Source organism: Echiichthys vipera (assembly GCF_963691815.1).
Source record: "Echiichthys vipera genome assembly, chromosome: 7".
In the NCBI taxonomy this organism is placed as follows: domain Eukaryota; kingdom Metazoa; phylum Chordata; class Actinopteri; order Perciformes; family Trachinidae; genus Echiichthys; species Echiichthys vipera.
The window spans coordinates 34,491,853-34,514,812 of NC_139832.1; the positions used below are offsets into that span (position 1 = coordinate 34,491,853).

Sequence of the window (22,960 nt, forward strand, 5' to 3'; positions counted from 1 at the left end):
TGTACTATTACATACCTGGACACTTATCTTCTTTTTTCTGCAATAACTTTATCCACCACTTAAGTGCAATAATTTTATCTTACTGCTCATTCCTGTCATATACAGTCATACATATTTTATATTTTATCTGATTAATTTTCTCTACATTTAACTTTTGATTTTAGATTTAATTTTCTGTGAATTTTATTTGACCTGTATTCTTACATCTACCTCATATATATTTGATTAAGAGTTTATTGCTTACTGTTTATTGTTTTTTTTTTCAACTTTCTGTATTTATTCCCTTGTGTTTTTGTAAGCTGCTGGAAACTCAATTTCCTTGCGTTCCTTTAGTTCATCCCAAAGGATCAATAAAGAGAAGTCCAAGTTAATGTTAGCATATATCAGGTCCAGAGTCCTTTCCTCTCTGGTAGGACAGCTCACGGACTGTACTGTGGCAGAACTCTATCCAAGGTGACGTGGTTAAAGTCTCCCGACATGATGATGAGGGCACTGGGGTGTTGAGTCTGTAGTCTGGAGATGATAGTGTATATGATGCTCTCGGCAGATGTCGGGTTTTCAGAGGAAAGGATCTACAGAACAACGATGAAAATGCAGGATTTCTCCAGGCATATGGTATGGACGGAGTCCAATGGCCAGCAGTTTAAAATCCGGGCTACAGAGCTGTTCCTTCTTTCCACTTACCGCTCTCTGTGCAGTCCCGGTCAGCCCGAATGGTGTGGAAGCCATCCCCGGAGAAGTTCTGTTCCGTAATGTCCCTGTGCAGCCATGTCTCCGTGAAACACAACAGACTGCACTCACGGTACACCTGGTGGCATGAGCCACCAGGTGTACCGTGGTTAATCCATTTTGATTTACAGAGACCGTACATTTCCCATAACAACAGAGGGGAGACACGGCTTAAATCTTCTACTCTCCATTAGCCCTTCCCGTCTCGACCCTCCTCTTGCCCCGACGTTGCTTCCCACCTCTGTGTCCCCGGTGTGTTTTTCTCCAGAGTTCAGGTGGTATATCATCTGGTCTGGCCGCTATGCCGGCCGGTATTAGCGAGATCCGCTGTTCTCTGGAGTAAACAAAGGCAGCATTTCCCAGTGGAAGCGGAATTGATAAAAACAGCACGAAAAGAAACACGAAAACTAGCGAAAGTAACCACATTGTAGAGGGCAGAACTTCACAGAAGTCAGGGTGAAGAAACAGAACAAACACAAGGAGAATAGAAGTTAAGAAAGTTTTTATAGCAAACCCAAAGACCGGAGCATGCGCACAATCTATGATTTACTAACATGCACACAGTGATGCAGGCAGCAGCAACATGCTACTCACATAGTCTTTGTTCCCCACTAATTGTTTGGCTGTAAATCAGCGCATGTCTTAAAATCATAGACTGTATAAAAGATGGATGTAGCCTCTCAGTCGTAGTCCATCCCTTCAACTTGATCCAATTGTCCACGCCTATGGGAGTCGCCATCTTGTCAGACCTTGACTCCGCCTCATTTCCTCTTACCATAAAAGGCCATTTATGTGAAACTCAATTTCCTAGCGGTCCTTGAGTTCATCCCAAAGGATCCATAAAGAGAAATCCAAGTCTCTAAGTCTATTATAAATCCTAAATGTGCTTTCTCAATCCACTTTCCACTTTTCTTTTTTAACAGTTTAAAATGTCATCAACCAATAAGGGCTGGTTTTATAATCCTAATTCATATCTAATTCACTGAACTGTAAGAATCCAGACCATTTCCAGTTCTAACCTGTAACCTGGTCTGTCTGCCCCACCCCTCCCCTCATCACAGCCGACCGTAAGAGCTTCTGCACCATCCACAGCACAGGCTACCTAAAGAGCTGGCCACCCACCAAGATGGGTCTTGATGAGGATAACGAACCGGACAACGAGGGCTGCAATCTGAGCTGCCTGGTAGCCATTGGTCGTCTGCACCCCCACATCGTCCCCCAACCCAGCCTGGCAGACATCAGGGTGAAGCCTACAGAGTACGTCTCCCGACACGCCATCGACGGCAAGTTTGTCTTCGTTGACCAAAGGTGAGACACAAAAGAGCGTTTAGCAGGGTTCATCTTGGATCAAACTGACAAATTAATTATTTGTTTGATGGGAATATTAAATCATCATGTCCTTCATCAAGTCCTTAGCATTTCCTCGATTTTCCTCTGTTGACATTTTAGTTTTCTAATGATACATGTAAATAACATTTTTGTGCTTTCTGGGCACAATATTGAAGATGTAGCACCTACAATGTAATAATTTCCTGAAAAACGCCTGAAAATTGAATAGATTTTTAATAGACAATAATGTAATAACTTCACTAATAATGTAATATAATATCCCTCACTCACTCATCTTCAACCTCTTATCCGGATCGGGTCCCGGGGGCAGCAGCTCTAGCAGGGGACCCCAAAATTCCCTTTCCCGGGCCACATTAACCAGTTCCAACTGGAAGATCCCAAGGCGTTTCCAGGCCAGTGTGGAGATACAATCTCTCCACCTAGTCTTGGGTCTTCCCCGAGGCCTCCTCCCAGCTGGAAGTGTCTGGAACATCTCCCTAGGGAGGCGCCCAGGGAGCATCCTTACCAGATGACCGAACCAGCTCAACTAGCTCCTTTTAACGCAAAGGAGCAGAGGATTTCCTCACAGATGGCTGAGATTCTAACCCTATCTCTAAGGGAGACTCCAGCTACCCTCCTGAGAAAACCCATTTCGGCCGCTTGTACCCGCAACCTCGTTCTTTCGGTCATGACCCAGCTTTCATGACCATAGGTGAGGATAAGAACGAAGATTGACTGGTAGATCGAGAGCTTTGCCTTTCGGCTCAGCTCTCTTTTCGAAACAACAGTTTGGTCTAGCGACTGCAACACCGCCCCCGCTGCTCAGATTCTCGGAATCATCAGAAAACTTCTGTAGGTGGCAGGACTAGTTGAAGTCTGAGGTGAAGAGAAAGGGCCACTGGGATGCAGCGTCTTTGGCATAGGCAGGAGGCAGGACATCTTCCACAGCACAGGGACTCTCTGGAGGTGCAGGCTCAGGCTGAAGACTTGACTCAGTACTCCAAACAGCTGGGGGGCACAGGCTTTAAGCACCCTTGGAAAAAGGCCATCGTGGCCTGTAGCTTTGCCAGAGTGGAGTCTCGTCAGCTGTCTTCTCACCAGGTCAGGCGTGAAGGACACTGTAGAGGTGTCCGTTGGGGGAGGGCTGAGGTCATCAGTTTGTGGAAGACATGATGTAGAGCAGGGGGGAGGGGTGGAATAGGTAGGTGTGAAGTGCGGTGGTGAGGGGCAGACAAGGGGTCTGTAAGGAGGAGGAGTAGGGGGAGGTAGTGTGGCATTAGTTGAGGTGCCGGCAGTAGCAGAGTCTTGTGGGGGAAGGGCCGCATTATTGAGCCTATTGAAAAATAGGTTCAGCTCATTGGCCTGGTCCACACGGACCTCCAACCCTGTGCCAACAGTCTTCTGGAATCCGGTGATGGTTCTCATGCCACTCCACACATTCCTCATGTTGTTTCGCTGGAGTTTGTTCGGGCGCTTTCTCCTATATTGTCTTAAGCCTCCCTGATTTTAAGTTTCAGTACCCCTAGCACTCTCCTGACCCCATCACGGTTGCCATCTCTGAATGCTCTCTTCTTTTCATTCAGAATGGCCTTAAGTTCCTTCATGATCCAACGTTTATTGGTGGCCTAGCAGGTTAGGGCACACTCACACTGTCCTTCTGCACCGGGCCAAAACAGGTTTTTCGGCTAAAGCCTAGTGCATTTGTCCAGTGTGGGTGCACCCGCTCCGCGCATAGCTGCGTCCAGCTGGTCGTCCACGGCACGTCTGTGAGAGGTGGGCTTTTGTAGAGCGCGTTTGCACATGTACAAGCACGAGCGTGTGCACGTGTACGAGCACGAGCACGAGGCCTACGGCGGTTCTGATGTCATTTATATGCGCCTGTTCGGACATAGAAAATAGAAGGACGGACCATGCGCGGACATTTAACAACAACAACAATGGCGGCGAAAGGTTCACGTTGGTGTGATGCGGAGGTGGAGTGTTTACTGCAGATTTGGTCGGATGAAAATATTCAAAAACAGTCGACAAGACGCACAAAAACTCAGAGGTCTATGGAAAGATTTGTAAACAAAGCAACGCATTGCGATGACGTCATCAATGCGTGTGACGTGTTACGACGTGATGACGTATAGGCAGGCAAGAAGCATTGGCTGAGGCCAAGGCAGTGTGAGTACAGACGGGCTGGCAAGCGGGGGGAGAGGGAGGGGGGGGACAAGTACCCTAAAGCCCGGGGCGCGGTGCGGAAGGACAGTGTGAGTGCGCCCTTACAGTCCGAGCTGGGACAGTGCAGTCCATGCAAAAATTGATGTAGTCCGTGATGCACTGAGTGAGCCCATCGATGTCCTCCCCGTGTGGCTCACATAGTGCAGGCCAATCAGTCACCTCAAAGCAGCCCTGCAGTGTCTCATAAGCCTCCTCAGACCAGCTGCTCGCAGTCTTGTGGACATAGGCTTCCTCTTCACCAGAGGCACATCGCCGGGTTTGAGGTGAACCAGGTTCTGATCTGACCTGTGCAGAGGGGGAAGAGAAGAGGAGATGTATGCATCCTTAATGTTAGCATACATCAGGTCAAGAGTTCTTTCCTCTCTAGCAGGACAGCTCATGTACTGTTGGAATGTCGGCAGAACTCTATCCAGGGTGACGTGGTTAAAGTCTCCCGACATGATGATAAGGCCACTGGGGTGTTGAGTCTGTATGTCTGAAGATGATAGTGTATCTGATGCTCTAGGCAGATGTCAGGTTTTCAGAGGAAGGGATGTACAGAACAACAGTGATGAAATGCGGTAATTCTCCAGGCAGATGGTATGGATGGAGTCCAACGGCCAGCAGTTTAACATCCGGGCTACAGAGCTGTTCTGTAACGGTGATATGACCAGGATTACACCATCTGCTGTTTACTAGAACAGCAAGCGCCCTCCCTTTCCACTTACCGCTCTCGGTGCAGTCCTGGTCAGCCTGAATGGTGTGGAAGCCATTCACGGAGACGTTCTGTTCTGTAATGTCCCCGTGCAGCCATGTCTCCGTGAAACACAACAGACTGCACTCACGGTACACCTGGTGGCTCGGCGTGAGCGCCGTTAGTTAATCCATTTTGATTTACAGAGACCGTACATTTCCCATAACAACAAAGGGGAGACACGGCTTAAATCTTCTACTCTCCATTAGCCCTTCCCGTCTCGACCCTCCTCTATTGCCCCGACGTTGCTCTGTGTCCCCGGTGTGTTTTTCTCCAGAGTTCAGGTGGTATATCATCTGGTCTGGCCGGCATTAGCGCGATCCGCTGTTCTCCGGAGTAAACAAAGGCAGCATGTCCCAGTGGAAGCGGAATTGATAAAAACAGCACAAAAAGAAACACGAAAACTAGCGAAAGTAACCACATTGTAGAGGGCAGAACTTCAAGTTAGGGTGAAGAAACAGAACAAACAAAAGGAGAATAGAAGTTAAGAAAGTTTTTATAGCAAACTCAAAGACCGGAGCATGCGCACAATCTATGATATACTAACATGCACACAGTGATGCAGGCAGCAGCAACATGCTACTCACGTAGACTTTGTTCCCCACTTTGTTTGGCTGTAAGTCAGCGCATGTCTTAAATTCATAGACTGTATATAAGATGGATGTAGCCTCTCAGTCGTAGTCCATCCCCTCAACTTGATTCAATCGTCCACGCCTATGGGAGTCGCCATCTTGTCAGACCTTGACGCCGCCTCATTTCCTCTTACCAAAAAAGGCCATTTATGTGACGTTGGGGGGGAGGGACATACGTCCATCTGGCTGACGTATACCTCCGAGGAGAAGTGAGGGCCAGCCGCTAGCTGTCACTCAAGAGGCCATACCCCTAAATATTCATAAACGTTAACCTCCAATAACAGAAAAGCTAGCCTGGTCCAAAAAAATCACCTGCCTCAGTGTTGACATGGAGATATGACCTAAACATACAGACTAGAATTTTTTTTTTTGTACCAGGCCTTAAATATGTTTTATTATGCGGGGTCAATGAGAAACTGCTCTAATATGAAACCTGCCCCTAGTGGACACTCATAGAACTGCAGTTTTTGGCACTTCTGTATTGGAAGATTGATCTTTATTAGAAAATGTGGCCAACTGGAATTTATTAATTAATGACCTTGAAAAACATTTTTTTTTGTTCTGCGGATCAACATGGTGACAACTTCTTTGCTTTTTTCTTTGGTTGTGAGGACCCGCACACCAGCAGTTCCAAATAAAATCATTCTCTGTGTCTGAATCTCCAGAGCCACAGCCATCCTAGCCTACCTGCCCCAGGAGCTGCTGGGAACCTCCTTCTATGAGTATTTCCACCAGGATGACATTGGCCACCTGGCAGAGTGCCACAGACAAGGTACCTGCTGTTGAATAGACTACATCACTTCATGGGTCACCTCTTTAATACGTGTATGTTTGCGGCCACATTCTGCTTTCTGTGAATCATGCACATAAGGAGCTGACTGGATTAATTTCACTGGAATTGTACCTTGTAGGATTTAATGTGACAAATAGATTGAATTGATAGATTTTGACTAACCACTCTGGTGGTACTGTCCACAGTGCTGCAGATGAGAGAGAAGATCAACACCAACTGTTACAAATTCAAGATCAAAGACGGCTCGTTTATCATACTGAGGAGCCGATGGTTCAGTTTCATGAACCCCTGGACCAAGGAGGTGGAGTACATAGTCTCCACCAACACTGTTGTGTCGTAAGTTCACAAGAACATGCACACCTCTACATCTCATCAAATACATTGTTAGCTGTGAAATATCCAAACGTTTTCACATGTGTGTTAATATCTCCAGGTGTCCTATGATGGAAGGAGCAGATTACCCTCAATCTGCTGCCTCACCACAGAGTATGGATAGTGTTCTCACCTCAGAGGGTAAACTACTACTTAAGACAAATGCACACCACTCCTTCAAGTTTGGCTGATTTGTAAAAAAAACGAAAAAAACGCACTGTAAATCATTTATTGCTCAAAATGAATGAAATTTCCATTTCCTCTTTACTGGTGATTGGTAGGTGGAGGGAGGAGAGCACTGCAGACAGTCCCTGGCATCCCTGGTGGCACAAGAGCAGGAGCCGGCAAAATTGGACGCATGATTGCAGAGGAGGTGATGGAGATCCAGAGGTGAGAGCAGAAGAAATCAGACTAAGATTAATCATAGTTATGGATAGGAATAACAATAATAATGGCAGTGGATTTACTAGATTGATAATAATTGTATAAATAATAAAAACACGACTATTAATAATTATGGCAGTAGGTATGATAGAATTATATGAATAGTAGCAATAATAGCAGTAATAAAACCGAAAAACCCCAGATATGAGAAGAAGCAGGCGTGTATTTCGCTGCTACTCAATCTGTGGTAAATTTGTGTTTTTTGCTATCTTTTCGACTATTTTCCTCCGCAATCATTAATTACATTTTAGTATGAAGTTTGTTCACCTCTGCGTTTGTGTACTCAACCACTCTGCTGCTCAGCTTCTACTTGCTAACTATCGATCAGCTGCTAGCCTATGCTGACGGGCGGCTGTCAGTCTAAAGCGACTAGCCTAGGTAACCATTAACCTGTGATGTACGCAAACTTCTGTGGAATACTTCATAAGGCTCCTCTCTGCCTGACTATGTCCTATCTCTGGCATCTCTCCCCCAACTAGCGGTGTCATTTGCTAACCGGCTCTTCGCGGCTGTCGAAATGGTACTCCTTATAAACTCTTCCTTTGACCTCTTGAACCTCCTCAGCCACACCCCTCCTAATTGCCTTGCTGTCATAAATTCTCTCGACCTCTGGCCTCACCTCCGCTATTTACACTGGGCCTCCCAACGCATGTTTGTGGACTCCGATACTGCTGTTTCCTCATTACTGTCTGACAGGACTGTACCACAGAGTCATCCAAAAAACCTCACGTGAGCACTGGCAATCTAAAGGTCCCTCGTCTGTGTTGACAGTTTTGTTACTTCCTTGTCGCCTTTTACAGCATCTTCCACCAACACGGCTACTTTGAGGCTCCTGAATACTCGCTCCTTTAACAATAAATACCTGCTCATCCATGATATCATAACGGACAGGAATGGACATCATATGTTTGACTGAGACATGGACAACTCAGCAGGACTTTCTGGCATTTAACCAAGCCACACCTCCTGGCTATGTGTTCATTCAGAAGCCCCTTGACTTGCTTGTCAAAGAACTCCCAGTAACCAATATCACCTCATTTGAGTGTGGTGTGTTCAAACTGGCTGGGTTCCCCTAAACCTCAGTCTGCTCCAGATCTCCATCCACATTCCTCCTCTGTGACTTTAACATACATGTGGACTCCAGCACCTCTAAATTTGCTGCTGAATTCCTGTCACTGCTGGTCTGCCTCAATAGCACACAACATGTCAAAATTCCCACCCACACCAGATTCCACTGGTTCACCTCCCTCCCACCTACAGTGCCTAGACCTAGCTGTTTGTGACCATAATGCCATCCTCTTCACTTTTTTGGGCTCCGTGCCCATGCAGCGGTCTAAACGCACTATTACATTCTGGTTCGTAAAATCTGTGTGTGACCAGCCCTATCCAACCTTCAATTCACATGGCCTCAGTTTATATGTCCAACCATGAGCTCTAAAACAAAAACACCACAGCACAGAGACTGCCTTCAAAAATCATAAACAACCACCTCATTGCTACAGAGTCCCAAAATCCGCAACCTGTGTTGATTCCAATTTTTTTTTCCAGTCAAACATCAAATCAGTCACCAAATTCACCTTCTTCTACCTCAAAAATATCTCCAGACTCCGACCTTCCCTCTCAGACTCTGTTACAGAGACACTCATCCATGCTTTCATCACCTCTAGACTGGGTTATTGCAACAGAGTCGTGTTCGGGGCTTCCAGTCAAGTTTCACATCACATACAAAATCCTCCTTCTGACCTACAAATGCCTCCATGCCCTTTCCCCCCAGTACTTATCCGTCTTCCTCAACCAACATACCCCATCCGGGAACCTGCGGTCATCAGACTCAGGTCTGCTCTCTCTAGCACCAACCTGTGAACATTTGGGGAGGGAGCCTTCAGCGTGGCAGCCCCCACCCTCTGGAACTCTCTCCCCACACACACCTACAACCCCTCCACCGTGATAACCTTTACATCTGCTCTCAAAAATATCCAATTCACCAAGGCTTTGGCCCCTGGATGTGTTCTGTTTGGTTGTATGTCCCACGTATGTAAAGCGTCCTTGGGTTCCTTGAAAGGCGCTACATAAATCTATGTAAGTTTTATTATTTTTAGGGCCTGAGCACTGACTGAAAGTCAGGCCAGCGAAGGCCCTATTTAAATTGCTCTGTACTCATTTTTATGTAAAATGAATCGCCTTTTTGGAAGCTTTATCATATTCACCAAAACTTCACAAATCAGTCAGGGGTGCTGAAAAATGTATTTATTTCATTGTATTCAGAAATGGGCCATCTGAATGCATGTCTGATCAAACGATACTCAGTGTTTGAATTTTAACCTTATGAGGATGATGAATGGTGCCAAAATTACGCCTCTCGCCATGAAAACAGGAAGTTGTTGTAACTTCACCAAATGTTGTCCAATCTCTTTTAAACTTCTGATGAGTCAGGTTAAGTGTGTTATATCCACAGTGTTATAAATCGTTGCATTTAGGTCACACGTTTTCCAAGTGAAAGACTATGATAATCAGGAAATTAAGAATTGGGAAAATGTAAAGTGTATTTCAGAGTCATTGCCACCCCGTGTCTCTATCAGGATTCGAGGCTCCTCCCCCTCCAGCTGTGGCTCCAGCCCCCTGAACATCACCAGCACCCCTCCACCTGACACCTGCTCCCCAGGGGGCAAGAAGGTATAACAAACACACACACACACACACACACACACACACACACACACACACACACACACACACAGTGTTATTAGGTGGGGTTTGATAGCAGGGTTACTTTTGACCAAGAATTCAAACAGACAACGATTGATGGGAGAGCACTGGTACATTGTATTCCATTACTTCCTATTGTTAAATTTCATCGAAGAGACAATTGGATAGCTTTAAGAAAATTTCAGATAGATATGGTTTGGAGAAATGGGACTTTTTTAGGTACATACAAACCTAGGCCTGTTGTGATAATGAGATTAAAGTTGGCAACCAAAGGGATACCAACATAATTGATATCTTTACTGATATGTTTAAAAATAAGAACAAACATATACTCAAGCATGCAATCCACTAAGAAAGCCTCCACAAATAAGATTAGATTTGAATGTGAGAAGGAAAATGGACTTGTTATTTCAGAAGATGACTGGTTGAATATGTGCTCTGTGCAGTCTATTTTCCCCAGTTCAGGTGTATGGAGACAATTAAGTTGTAAATTTGACAAGATATTTCGACTTTAAGGTTGGCACGCCGCCAGGTGTTGCTGGCACAGTCCCCCCCCTGTCGGTGATGTGTTGTAGGACCCTCCGCTCACTTCCGGTGGTACCAGGCCAGACATTCCGCCCAGCTGCTTAGCAGGCCCTGGCACTTAAGTTTACAGGTTGACCCGGCTAGGCAGCTGTTCGCAGGCTGGCGGAGTGCACTCTTGCTCCCTCCCAGCCCAAGGTCCTCTGCAGTACCCGTTGCCCCTTACTCCCATCCTCATTCAGGTGGGCGGTTGAGGATGACCAGCACCTGATCACGGGTTCGCCCTTAGGGATAATCGCCTCCTGTCAGGAGGTTGTAGAGACAGACGCCTCCCTGTCTGGCTGGGGTTCAGTAGTGCAGTCAAGCAGAGGCTGAAGCATATAAATGTGTTGGAACTCCTTGCAGTGCTCAGGCACTTCCTTCCAGTTCTGAGAGACTGGCATTTTGTCATCTGGACAGACATAACCTCCACAGTCTATCATATCAACCACCGAGGCCACCAAATCAAAGCAGAGCCTGCTAGTGTCCCAGCGGCTCCTCCCATGTGCATTCCCCCCTTTTCTAAGCCTGAGGGCTGTCCATGTGCAGGTGTGCAGAACACTGTGGCAGACCTCCTGTCCCGCCAAAAGCCACCCCTCAGAGAGTGGAGACTCCATCCGGAAGGGGTAGACGCAATCTGGGACAGGTACGGCAGGGAGGTGGCAGATCTCTTTGCTTCCGAAGTTACTCAGAGCTCAGATGATGTTTTTTTTTCCCATGGGAATAGCCCTCAGATTGGTCACAACGTTATTGAATTGTTCCCTTTTTTTTTTTTTTTTTTTCTGTTTTACCCTTCCTCCCCACTCTCTTCCTCCACTACTACAGAATACTTTGGGTCATACAGTGTCATTCTAACTTATTATTATTGTTCCTATGGCTAATGCTGTAAAGACAGGTACTGGAGTGCATTTGATTTCCTGGAATACTAAGGACATGAACAATGCTATAAAAATCGGTATGGTCTTAACACAGTTACAGCACCTTAAGGGGGTTGTGATGTTTCTGCAGGGAACACATCTCAAATCAGCTGACACCCCAAATATTTAGAGGGTGTGTGTGAGCCATTTATTCCATTCCAAATTTACAGATAGAGCTAGAGGGGCAGCTATCATCATTCATAAAAGGGTCCTGTTTGAGCCAACAAATGTAATCCTAGATACTGACGGCTGCTATGTAATAGTTTCGGGCACACTCCAGAACACACCAGTGGTCTTAGTTTTGGTGTATGCGCCCACCTGGGACAATGAACAGTTTTTTACGAGGCAAAAATCCCAAACGCTGACAGTCACATTATAATGGGTGAATACTTTAATCTGGGGCAGATCTTCTCCTACACAGGTTACACTATCCAAATCAGCGCACATAGTAAAAACATATGCATCACAGTTGGGAATTTCAGATTCTTGGAGGTTTAGAAATCCCCATGGGAAAGCTTTCCTTTTTTTCACCCATGTACACCACACATTCTCCCGAATTTAATTATTTTTACTCGATAACAATCTCCTCGACTGTGTGAATGCATGTGAATATCACAATAGTCACTTCTACCACAGTTGACATTAGTTTTCTACGGGATACAATTCCACATTCACCATGGAGGTTCAGTTCACATTTACTGTCGGATAGTAAGTTCAAAGATTTTGTTGCAACCCAAATCCGCTCTTACATAAAGTTTAATGAGACCCAAGACATTACAAGTGGCACTCTGTGGGAAGAGCTTAAAGCCTTCTCAACTCTCAGACTGAGTCATGGTGATTCAGGATCTGGGTGTGACGATTGTAGGACAACGAGAGGCGGTAGTCATGGCTTTTAGTCTCCAGATTCCATCTGTGTTGTCCTGTATAAAGGGCTTACTGGGACAAAGGTAATGGATGTTCTTTGTAAGGGTGCACATCATCAAATTTTGGGCAAAATACAGTCCAGGGTCGTTATCATAGTAGGCGATGAGTGGCGGAGTCTGCACTTTAAGATGTGTGTCGCCCTGCCAGAATCCCACATTCACCACACCTTTCAGTCGGTAAATGTTCTCAGCAGCAATGATAGGAAAGTTGATGATGAACCCTATCTCTCTCTGTTCTGGATTGACATGGATGGGAATGGCGCTACCTAGCGAATATGCTAAATGGGCCTGAAGAGGGAAGACTACGTCCCTATTGGTGGTTGCCAGAGTGTCCTGCACCAGAGAAAGGGGAATGAGGTATGGGGGAATCTTACCCATTGCTAAGCTATCCACTGACGATCCTATGTCTCGCAACATGTCATCCATCAGCAGGGTAACTAGTTGAGTGTGAGCATAATCAACCGCAACAACTGATAGGAGACGGCATGGATGGTCTTGTTCCGGGCCTCGCTATGAGTGTTCACCACGAGAATGGTTCCTTTCAGTGACTGTCCTACCGTTTGCAACTTGCCTTGTTGTTGGTTAACCTGTGCTCTGAGGTCTGGAATTTCAGCCTGCAATTCAGCCATTTGACGTTTTAATGTAGACAGGCTGACAGCATTGACCGAGGAGAGTCCCGAGCCAAAAAGGGAGCCCGCGACAGCAGCCACAGTCAGGTCGGCAACTAACCCCACTCAGTTCCGACTGAGTGATTGTGAACTTCTGCAGCTGAGTTCGGCCCTGGCTCTGTTATCTCAGTAAGGACAGCAGTGGTTACCGGGCCAAGGGTCAGGAGAGTCAGCAGCCAGGACATCCTGGCAAGAAGAATACACCTGATTAGATATACAATTTATTTTCTGTTGGAGGCTACTGTTGTTTAACCCCCCTAAGGTGACTAGTAATTAAATTGGATGGCGTTGAGTTGAATCAACAATCAATTTACCTTAAATTTGTAAACAAATTACACGCTATTGGCACATTTGGTGCTTTAGATGTCCCTATTGTGCTACCATATTCTCCAACCTATTACTTCCCTTCCATTTTACAACATCCAAACAATGAAAGTCACATTTACTAATTTTTCCATCAAGATTAATAGACTGGTACTTCAAGCCGTGTAATAGAGGTACTTAAAGCAGTTCAGGTCTCTCTGATCCATTTTGACCATTAACTCTTAAATTTCTTCCAATGCATTTTAGAGCGAATGTCAGTCTCTCCATGATGTAGATTTTGCGAACAATCCCTTACCAGTCTTCCAGTGTCGGTGCGTTGGGTTGTAGCCATTTCTTTGTTATAGCTTTCTTTACTCCAATCAATAATATCTTCATTAGATATTTGTCAGCTGCGGTTTGTATATGTAATGTCATGGTACCAAAGTACATAGAGCTCACATCTAATTGTATAGTCATCAATCCAGAACAGAGTCATCAACCTTCCTATCATTGCTGCCGAGAACATTTACCGACTGAAAAATGTGGTGAATGTGGGATTATGGCAGGGCGACACGCATGTTAAAGTGCAGACTCCGCCACTCATCGCCTTCTATGTATAGTCATTTGAAACATATATTCCAGACAATCAAGAATGTCATGCCAGAAAGATGAAAGTTTTGGACAATCCCAAAATAATTGATAATGGTTGGCCACATCTGAACCACACATCCTCCAACAATTTGTTCCACTACCTTGATGTCTCTTCTAAGCAGGTGTTATAAAAAAAAATCTCACTGTGTTTTTCCATCCAAACTCTCATCAGTTGTGTGAAGTTGTGGTTTTCCATTGTAATTTATGAATGTTTTCCCATTCATCCCCAGATATGTCCAAAGCTCCCCCCCTTTCCTAGCTACATTTAATATGCAGGCTGTTTGAATTTGAGGAGTCTTGGATACCTTTATATAATCTAGACATTAATTTCTTTCAATCCTGCCTTTCTGAATCATATTCCCTTTTGAGATCGTCAAAACTCTTCACAGACCCATGGTGTAAAAAGCAGCAGTAATCCGCAAGGCCCCTTTCTGTCCACATTTTAAATCTATTGTCTGTTCTATTTGAGTAAAATCCATGTCATAAGCACACCAACGTAATATGTTTTCTGCACCCTTCAAATTGTATTTCCTAACTACCTTGTGCCAGGTTTTTAGTGTTCCTTTTATCACAGGGTTATCCTTATTTGCAAGACTATCTACAAGTTTTTTGTCTGACATTACTGCCTGTAAGGGTGGATCCACAGAGCTTCCCTCTTCTATTTCCTTCCATCAGGAAGGAACTGCGAGTCACAGAGATACCCCAGTAGTCTTATGTGAGCCGCATAATAGTAATCTTTTAAATTTGGCAGCGCCATTCCTCCCTTGTCTTTTGATAATTGCATCACTTTAGATTTCACTCTTGGGTTTTTACCCATCCAGATATATCGAGAAATTAATTTGACTTATTTTACTTTTACATAATTACTTATTTCAATTGGTAGCGATAGGAAAAGATACAACAGGCAGGGCAAAATCACCATTTTGACTGATTAAATCCTTGAAGTTAGACTGAGAAAAGGTAAGAGATTCCATCTTAAGATGTCAGATTTAATTTTAGGGTTGAGTGGAATATAGTTGGCTTCATATAATTTTGTAATGTCTTGGGTAAGATTAATTCCCAGATACTTCATTGATTTTTTTTGTTTCAACTCAGGCTGTATTTGGTTACCAAATCATCTGGTATGTTAAAATTAAAGGTCATGGCTTGAGTTTTCTGAATAGTTATCTTATAGCCTGATAATTTACCAAACACATCTATTTGGCATTAAAGTTGTTAGGAATGCTGATGGTTGGGATGAAAATATTAACACGTCATCTGGGAACAGGGACATTTTGTGCTCCTGTCCTGCTTATATTCTTGATTTGCTTGTTTTGCCTGATATATTAACTGAGAAGTTCTATAAAAACGGCAAGGAGAAGAGGTGAACAGGGGCAACCCTGCCTACAGGAAAGAATTTTAGAGGCTGCCATTTATTTTAATTCTTACTGTTGGATTATTATATACAACTTTGAAAGCTTCTATCACAGTATAGTGAAAACCAAATTTATCGAACACCTTAGGAAAAAAAAAAGTCCATCTTACTGAATCGTACACCTTCTCTGCATCCAATCCCATTAACATAGCTTGTTTATGTAGCGTCCTCCTCAAGCTGTCTTGGGTCTGTCTCTAATGGATGAAGCCAGTCTGGTCCAAATGGATAAGAGATAGCAAATGTTTTTCTCCTAGCCAATATTGACGTATACATTTTATAATCAAGATTTAATACTGAGAACGGTCGATATTGTTTACAGTCTAACGAATCTTTGCCTGCCTTTGGTATTACCGAAATTATAGCTTGCTTCCATGAGGGGGGGATCTCTCCCTTTTTGAGTGCTCTGTTACATATCTGGCACAGTTTTTGAATCAACTTCTATAATGATACCATTCTGCTATGAAGCCGTCCGAATCTTGGCTCTTATGTGGTTTGAGTCTTGATAATGCTGCCTCGACTTCTATTTCAGTGATATCCACAATCAAGACCTTATTCTGTTCTTTTTTGATTGTGGGAAGATTTAGGGATTCAAGAAAACTATTCATCTCGTCTTCATTATCTAGTTTTGGTTATGAATATAATACCCTTTAGTAATTTTCAAAACTTTGTTGAATCTGTTGTGATCTACGCTGTATTTTCTTAGTTTGAGGGCATCTTATCTTATTAACAGTGCCATCTGCCGGTTGTTTCCTCAGTTTATATGATAACAATTTTATTGCCTTGTTATGTACCTGTATATGTTTAATTTTAATTGATACTTCTTTGGTCCCTAGTTTAGCTTGATGGTCTTTTCGTAATTCTTTGAGGTTGATGTATAGAGACTTGAGCCTATCCTGTCTCCCGCTTTATTAGTGATGAGGAAATTGAAATTATTTTCCCCCTCAGGACTGCCTTAAATGCATCCCACACCCCATTATTGTTTTCTTTAAAATAGTTATTTATTGCCTTTTTTTAACTCTTCTTCTACCTTAGGGTTATTTAATAAACTTGAATTAAATTTCTATAGTGTAGTCTAGGTTATTACCAATATCAACTGTCATTACTATTGGTGCATGGTCAGACACATCAATTGTTCCAATATCACATGACTGAATTCTCAGTCGTTCTCTCTTAAATGCAAAGAAATAGTCAATCCCTAAATAAGTAGATTGAGGTGCAGAGAAATGAGTGTAGTCACGGCCTATTGGATTACACTCACTCCAAACATCTACTATGCCAATTTCTTTCATTATTGAGTTTATTTTATTAATCATGGGTTTATTACGTACTAAATTGGAGGTGGAAGATTACATTTTTTATAATCTTGTATTCATATTTCCTCCACATATAAGCACACCCTGAGCTTCAGCAGACATATCAATTTTTTTTTTTATAAAAGGTACAATCACTCCCAGGAGGAGCATATATGCTTAAGAAGGTTACCATCAGACCTTCGATCCTTCCCGTTATCATTACATATCGGCCGTCCCTGTCTTTGTTCTCTGAAATTTGTTCATATTGGACTATTCCAGATAAATGCGTTTCCTGAAGGAATGCTACCTGAGCAACCTCCCTTCTCAGTTTTGACAGTATCTTGCCTCTCAATATGATTAAGTAATCCATTTACATTAAAGGAGACCACTTTCAACTAATTACCTGCCAGTAGCATTACTAAGATTTGTTTTCCAGTTTTTAGATGGTCTGTGTGACATTTTCTATTTCTGTTTTGAACTGCAGCAAACAGATGAACAGAACAAAAACCAATGAGGTTTTGTACTCTTATAAACCGAGAACATTTGTTAGGGGTTCAAAGATGGGATTAAAAGAAAAACCCTGAGTGGGGTGTTTAAGTGCAGCCCAAGAGAGGGAAATCCCCTCTTCTGCAAAAGGGCCCTCATTTGTAATGGATTCAGCCAGAATCTCATCCTCAAGTGCAACCCAACATATTGATCATCTTAAATTAGGCTTTGAGAACTGAATGAAGTCAAAAAACCTTTACCCTCTCCCATGTCTGATGAGCAATGTCCAAGCATAAATCAATGACTTCCAAATCAAGGTGGCTCTACAAAGTATTGACACAGGGGGGCTGAATACAAATGCACACCACACTTTTCAGATTTTTGTAAACCATGTATTATTTCCGTTCCACTTCACAATTATGTGTTACTTTGTGTTGGTCTATCACATAGAATCTCAATAAAATATATTGAAGTTTGTAGTTGTAAAGTGACAAAATGTGAAAAAGTTCAAGGGGCATGAATACTTTTTCAAGGCACTGTAGCTGGTACAGGCCTGCGCTCATACAGCCGTCAGAGAAGCCCACTTCCAGCCGGAATTCTTTGGTGCAGTCTGGATAAGCTAGACAGGGAGCAGAGCACATCCTTTCTTTCAACGCCTGCGTGGCCTGCTCTTGTGGCGCATCCCAGGCAAACGCAGAGTCTTTCTTAAGCAACTAAGTTAGCGGTTTGGCTAAGCCTGCATAGTTCTCTATGAACTGATGGGAATAGTTACAAACCCCCAAGAAGCTGCGAAGCTCGGATATGTTCGTAGGAGCATTGATATTCGAGATCCCTTGAACGTGGTCTGCTTGTGGTTTGACTCCGTCCGAACTCATAAGAAGGGCTATGTAGTTTACCTTGGCTTTACACCACTTGCACTTAGGGAGGGAGACTTTTACTCCAGCTGTTGTCAGCTGTCCGAGCACATGGTCCATTTCCTTTAAGCGGGAGTACGAGTTGAACTCCGCAAAAGAATGTCATCCACGTAGATTAGGGTGCCACGACTTCAACCACCGAGACACGCCTTGTTCAAGAAGATGTTGAATTCGGCAGGTGAGTTGGCATATCCAAAGGGGCACCTGACGAAAGCATACTGCCTGTTTGTGAAGGTGAAAGCCAGCTTTTGCTGGTCATCTGGGTGGACAGGCAGAGTTCAGAACCCTGATGCTTTGTCCATGGAAGAAAAGTACTTGGCATTCCTGACTTTGGGAAGCTCAAGTCAGGCGCCACTTGCCATTTGGTTTTAGCACCGGCCAGAGGGGTGCTGAGTATGGGATGTTGCACGGACGAGTTAGGCCTTTTTCCAAAAGATCATCTATGATTTCCTGTACAGGTTCATAGGATGCTAGTGGGATTTGTATTTGAAGAGTACATTGCTGACTTTAGCACGTTCATCTTCACAGGTTAGGGCATCTGCTTGTGCTACCATCTGCTCAACCTTAGCTGTGAACTATTCTGGGGCGGCTGGGGCTCATTGGTAGAGTGGGTCGTCCTCCATTCGAGAGATCGGCGGTTCAATTCCCAGCTCCTTCGGTTCACATGTCGAAGTGTCCTCGGGCAAGACACTGAACCCTGAATTGCTCCCCGTGCTGCACATGGGTGTTAATGTGGTGTGAATGGTTAGATGAGATGGTATGTAGTCCACTGCCATCTGTGTGAATGTCTGTGTGAATGGGTGAATGTGACAAGTAGCACCTTGAGAAGTCAGAATACCAGAAAGGCGCTATATAAGTCCATTTACCAATTTACCATTCTTCTGGTTTCCCCATAGCGTCAGGTGCAGTCTCTGTGGACTCTTGTCTGACACTGTTTGAGAATGGCAGGGAAGATATTTTTTTGTTTTATTTGGGGTGGATAGGCCCTATCACAGGAATTCTTAACTCAGAGTCATGAAACCTGGTGCAGATCATCCAACCCAACGAAGTGGATTTTGGGATCAATAGATCTGCTGTGGCACTGTACTGTACCAGCAGGTAGGCTGACCTAGAATGTAGGTTCAGTAGGGGTGTGGCTTCAAGAGACAGCCCCAGATTGAAGAGCAAAGGGGAAGGTTGAAAGAATGCCTGTGAGTGATTCAAGCTTTGACCGGGTAGGATGTAAACCTATACAGCGACATCTTTGGTTTTGGCAGGAACCGCCATGTGATGTCCATTGGCCACCTGACAGGCTTCTGGGATAGTCTGTCCAGACTTCATGTTTTCTGGGTCACAGACAATGTCAGTGTTTTGAACTCCCGTCAGGGACCACAAAATGTTGTTACTCATGTCCACCTGCACATCCAGTCTAGTCAGTATGTCTCTGCCGATCTGGGACGATCAGAAAAAGATCAGTTAAGCTTTTCAGGTTCCACTGTACCTTTAAGGCGCAAACCCCTCAGCAGTCAGAGTTGACTGTGTTGTGGGCTCTGATGGGTAGCGGAATCTCTTCTTCATAAGAGGAAGGTTTGGGCTGTTACGTGTCAGTGACTCATACAGTTCTTTGCTGATGGCGGATTTATCCGCCCAGAGGGCTAAAACCGCTTCATCAACGTTGGTTTTCTCCAGCTTGACACCATACACGATCTCTTAACAGAAGGATTTCCTCAACGAGCATAAGAAGTTGTCTCGTTGAGTCAAAGGCTCTCCCTGAGGCCATATGGTTGCTTCACTAGTGTCTGACTTTCTGCTTTTGCCAGCTGTCTGAGGCTGATCTGGTAGACTGACAGGTGTGAGAGTGTCAGTCTCAAGCATGTAGTTCTGAGCTTCAGCAATTTTGTAAGGGGACAAAGGAAGAGGTCTCCTCACCTGAACCCAGAGTTTCAAACGCTTGTAATCAAGCAATGGCTCTTAGCAGTTAAGGAGGTCCTGACTGATTAGAAGCGGAATGGACCCTATATGAGACACGTACACTGGATGAACGAGACTCATGGGTCCGATGGTGAAGGGAATCGTTGCCTTTGCCACTGTCTGAACTTACTGACACGTTGGTTGGAAGTCACCCTAATCAGATAGATTTTGTCATCTACTGAAGCATTGGGGAATTTCCGCGGATAAAACTATATCTACAAGATAAGAGTCGATGTCATGCATGCCACCTGGTTTAGGCTCAAATCGGCATACATCGTCAAAAGTGATTCACGTTGCGGGCCACAGGGTCAATGGAACTGTGAGACTGATGCGCGTTGGTTAGTGGAGCAGGTTGGGATGAGGAAGGGTGCTTGCCTCGCTGGAGTGGGTCCAAACCATTTTGAGAATATGAAACAGAGGCTTGGGGCGGAAGAATGTGTCGCCATGATGTTTAAGGGCTGTTCCCAGGGGTTTTGGTTTCTACCTTTTCCTCACCAAGAGCGGTAGCTGAAGAGTCTTGTTGATACAAGCGATGCTCCCAGTTGGATTTCATCTCTTGCTTGTCGTCGAGCTATCTCAACAGTGTATGGAAGCTCCTCTATGTCAGCTTCTTTATTTTCCTGACGTGTGAGTACATCTTCTCTAGCTAATTCAGAAACTTCAAGCTTGCTCTTAGCTTAGTCTAACTGCTTTCTAATCTTTTCGTGACGAGCGTCAAGGTTTCCAATATGTACCTGTGCCCTTTTCATGTTGTTCACTTCCTCCTTGCACGGTCGCTCGCGCAACTCAAGGCGTCTAGTGAGATCTTCAGTCTCATTTGTCAGCTTGAGCTGACGTTTACTGCTTTCTGCTGTGGATTCATCCTCCTGCTGCCCAAGTTTGTCTTCTAGCTCAGAAACTCGTTTTTCGGTTTCTACTAAAAACTGCTTAGTTTCTTCTAATTGTGTTTTGAGGAGTTTGTTCTCCAGTAGCTGTACCTCGCATCAATGTGCACCCTGTTCTAACAGTTGGTTGGTATGTCTAAGCTTGCCAAACAACACCACAGCCAGAGATGCCAGCATCTATTTGCGGGACCTACCTTTAAGTGGTGTTGTTATGGTTTTACGCACAAGCTCAGATAGGGTTCCCTCCAGGTCAGGAGGTGTCATGTCACATATTGTGGCCCCATAACCAGGCACCAACTCCTGAGTGAGGTCTATCAAGGCTGTCTCCAAGTCGTCCTTGGCGTCTGTTACACTGGTTGGCGTTGAAGTGCCAGTGCCTTTGTCTCTTCCTTCGGCTGCACTCATTTTGTTAAAGTTGTCTTTAAATGTAACAGGAATAAAGCACATTTTTTTAATTTATTCACTTTACTTTGACTTGTTCAAATTTATCTTTGCAAATTTCACTTTTAGATTTGAGAATCCTAATAGGGCTGGGTAAGGTTGTGGTAAAAGAATACTTGAAAGTGAGACAATTGTACGTTATTCTACAATGCAAACTAGTTTTGAACACCCTTTGTACAAGTGTTGAATACCAAATTTGTTTTGAAGGTGTAAAAGTTTTAGCTGTGATGCCTAAACTTCAAATTTAAATTGGTGACACCTTGCATAACCAGACTACAGACCAGACCACGAGTTATTCAAAAGAAGCTGGTCCTTAGACACTAAAGTGGACAGCTGAGACCCACATTTACTGTCAAAATTATTTGACAGTACCGGGTGCACAACCACCGAAATTAGGACACTTCCGTCCAGGGACTTATAGTATCAAAGCGAGGAGCATGCAGACTGGAAAGCAATTGGAAATTGCCACCACTCTGTAAAGGTCAATCCTGATGTTACTGTCTGGTTGTAGTACGTCACAATGTCTGCTCCTCAATCCCGTGTCCACAGCCCTGGCAGGCAACACTCTCAAAAGATTAACTCAAAATAGCCGGCCAACAGCTCCCTGCCCTGTAAACTTACAACAGTTGTGCTCCCTGCGTTGGGAGCGCCACAGTTGAACAGGTCACGCTTCACTGCAACCGACCAAATTGGAACTCAGTCTACCCTTAGTCAGTGCTGGAGGGAGGATAGACTAGGGTTTCAAACACCTGACAGCAGCTTCACAAGACAGATGCAAGGAAGATCAGCATTGAAGGGGCTTAACTATAGCTAAAAAGGTAGATAAATTAAAAAAAATAGCAGCGTCGTATATCCAGCGTTTGTTTAATCCTACGCAGGGGAACAAGGTACTAAAATCTCCTTGTCTCACTTCGCTTTCACGTGTGAGTTAATCGATCACAAAAAAGGGGGGGGGGTCATACAGAGACTGTTTCCTACAGTTCCCCCCTGTTGTGGACCACAGGGATTGAAACCTATGGCTCGAGAGGCCCCCCACCCCCCAGATGGTAATTTTACCAAAGTTTCTGTATCTTTTCCAACATCTTCCAATTTGTCTTAACAAATTGTTTTTTACTAATCTAGACCAACAACGCAAAGCCTTAATTTGGCAGAATAAACCAGCCTGTATCAAAAAACATATTCTTCAACTCCCTAAACCTGAAGGGGGGCTAGCACTCCCTAATTTCAGCCACTATTTCTGGTCCTGCAACATTTATAAACTTCTATATTGACTCTGCAGATGTCTGCCCGCCCTGGGCTCATACTGAGATAACATCTTCCTCCTGCTCTTTGCATTCTACGATTTGCTCACAGCTCCCCATATCTGCCCACAAGGTCTCACCTAATCCAGGTGTCAGCAATACCAATAAAATTTGGATTCAGTTCTGTTCAGTATGGCTTGCAAAGGGCCTCAACCCTTGCCCCAGTTTTGAATAACTGTGCATTTCTCCCTTCCTGCACTGACCCTGCATTCCGCATATGGTCGGATAAGGGGTTCAAAACGCTTAGTGACCTCTATGACGTGCCTGAAGCTTTCTGAATGTCAATGTCTAAGG

At 44.3% G+C, this 22,960-nt stretch overlaps 1 protein-coding gene across 1 annotated transcript in view; it reads left to right on the forward strand.

The window, feature by feature from the left end:
- Nucleotides 1–22,960, forward strand: part of bmal1a (basic helix-loop-helix ARNT like 1a) — an 84,775-nt gene that overhangs the window by 57,039 nt on the left and 4,776 nt on the right. Inside the window, exons 13-18 of the mRNA XM_083916517.1 lie at nt 1,791–2,037; nt 6,312–6,418; nt 6,625–6,775; nt 6,873–6,952; nt 7,093–7,201; nt 9,835–9,928. Coding sequence (XP_083772643.1) covers nt 1,791–2,037; nt 6,312–6,418; nt 6,625–6,775; nt 6,873–6,952; nt 7,093–7,201; nt 9,835–9,928 — 788 coding nt within the window. The remainder of the gene's footprint in view (nt 1–1,790; nt 2,038–6,311; nt 6,419–6,624; nt 6,776–6,872; nt 6,953–7,092; nt 7,202–9,834; nt 9,929–22,960) is intronic.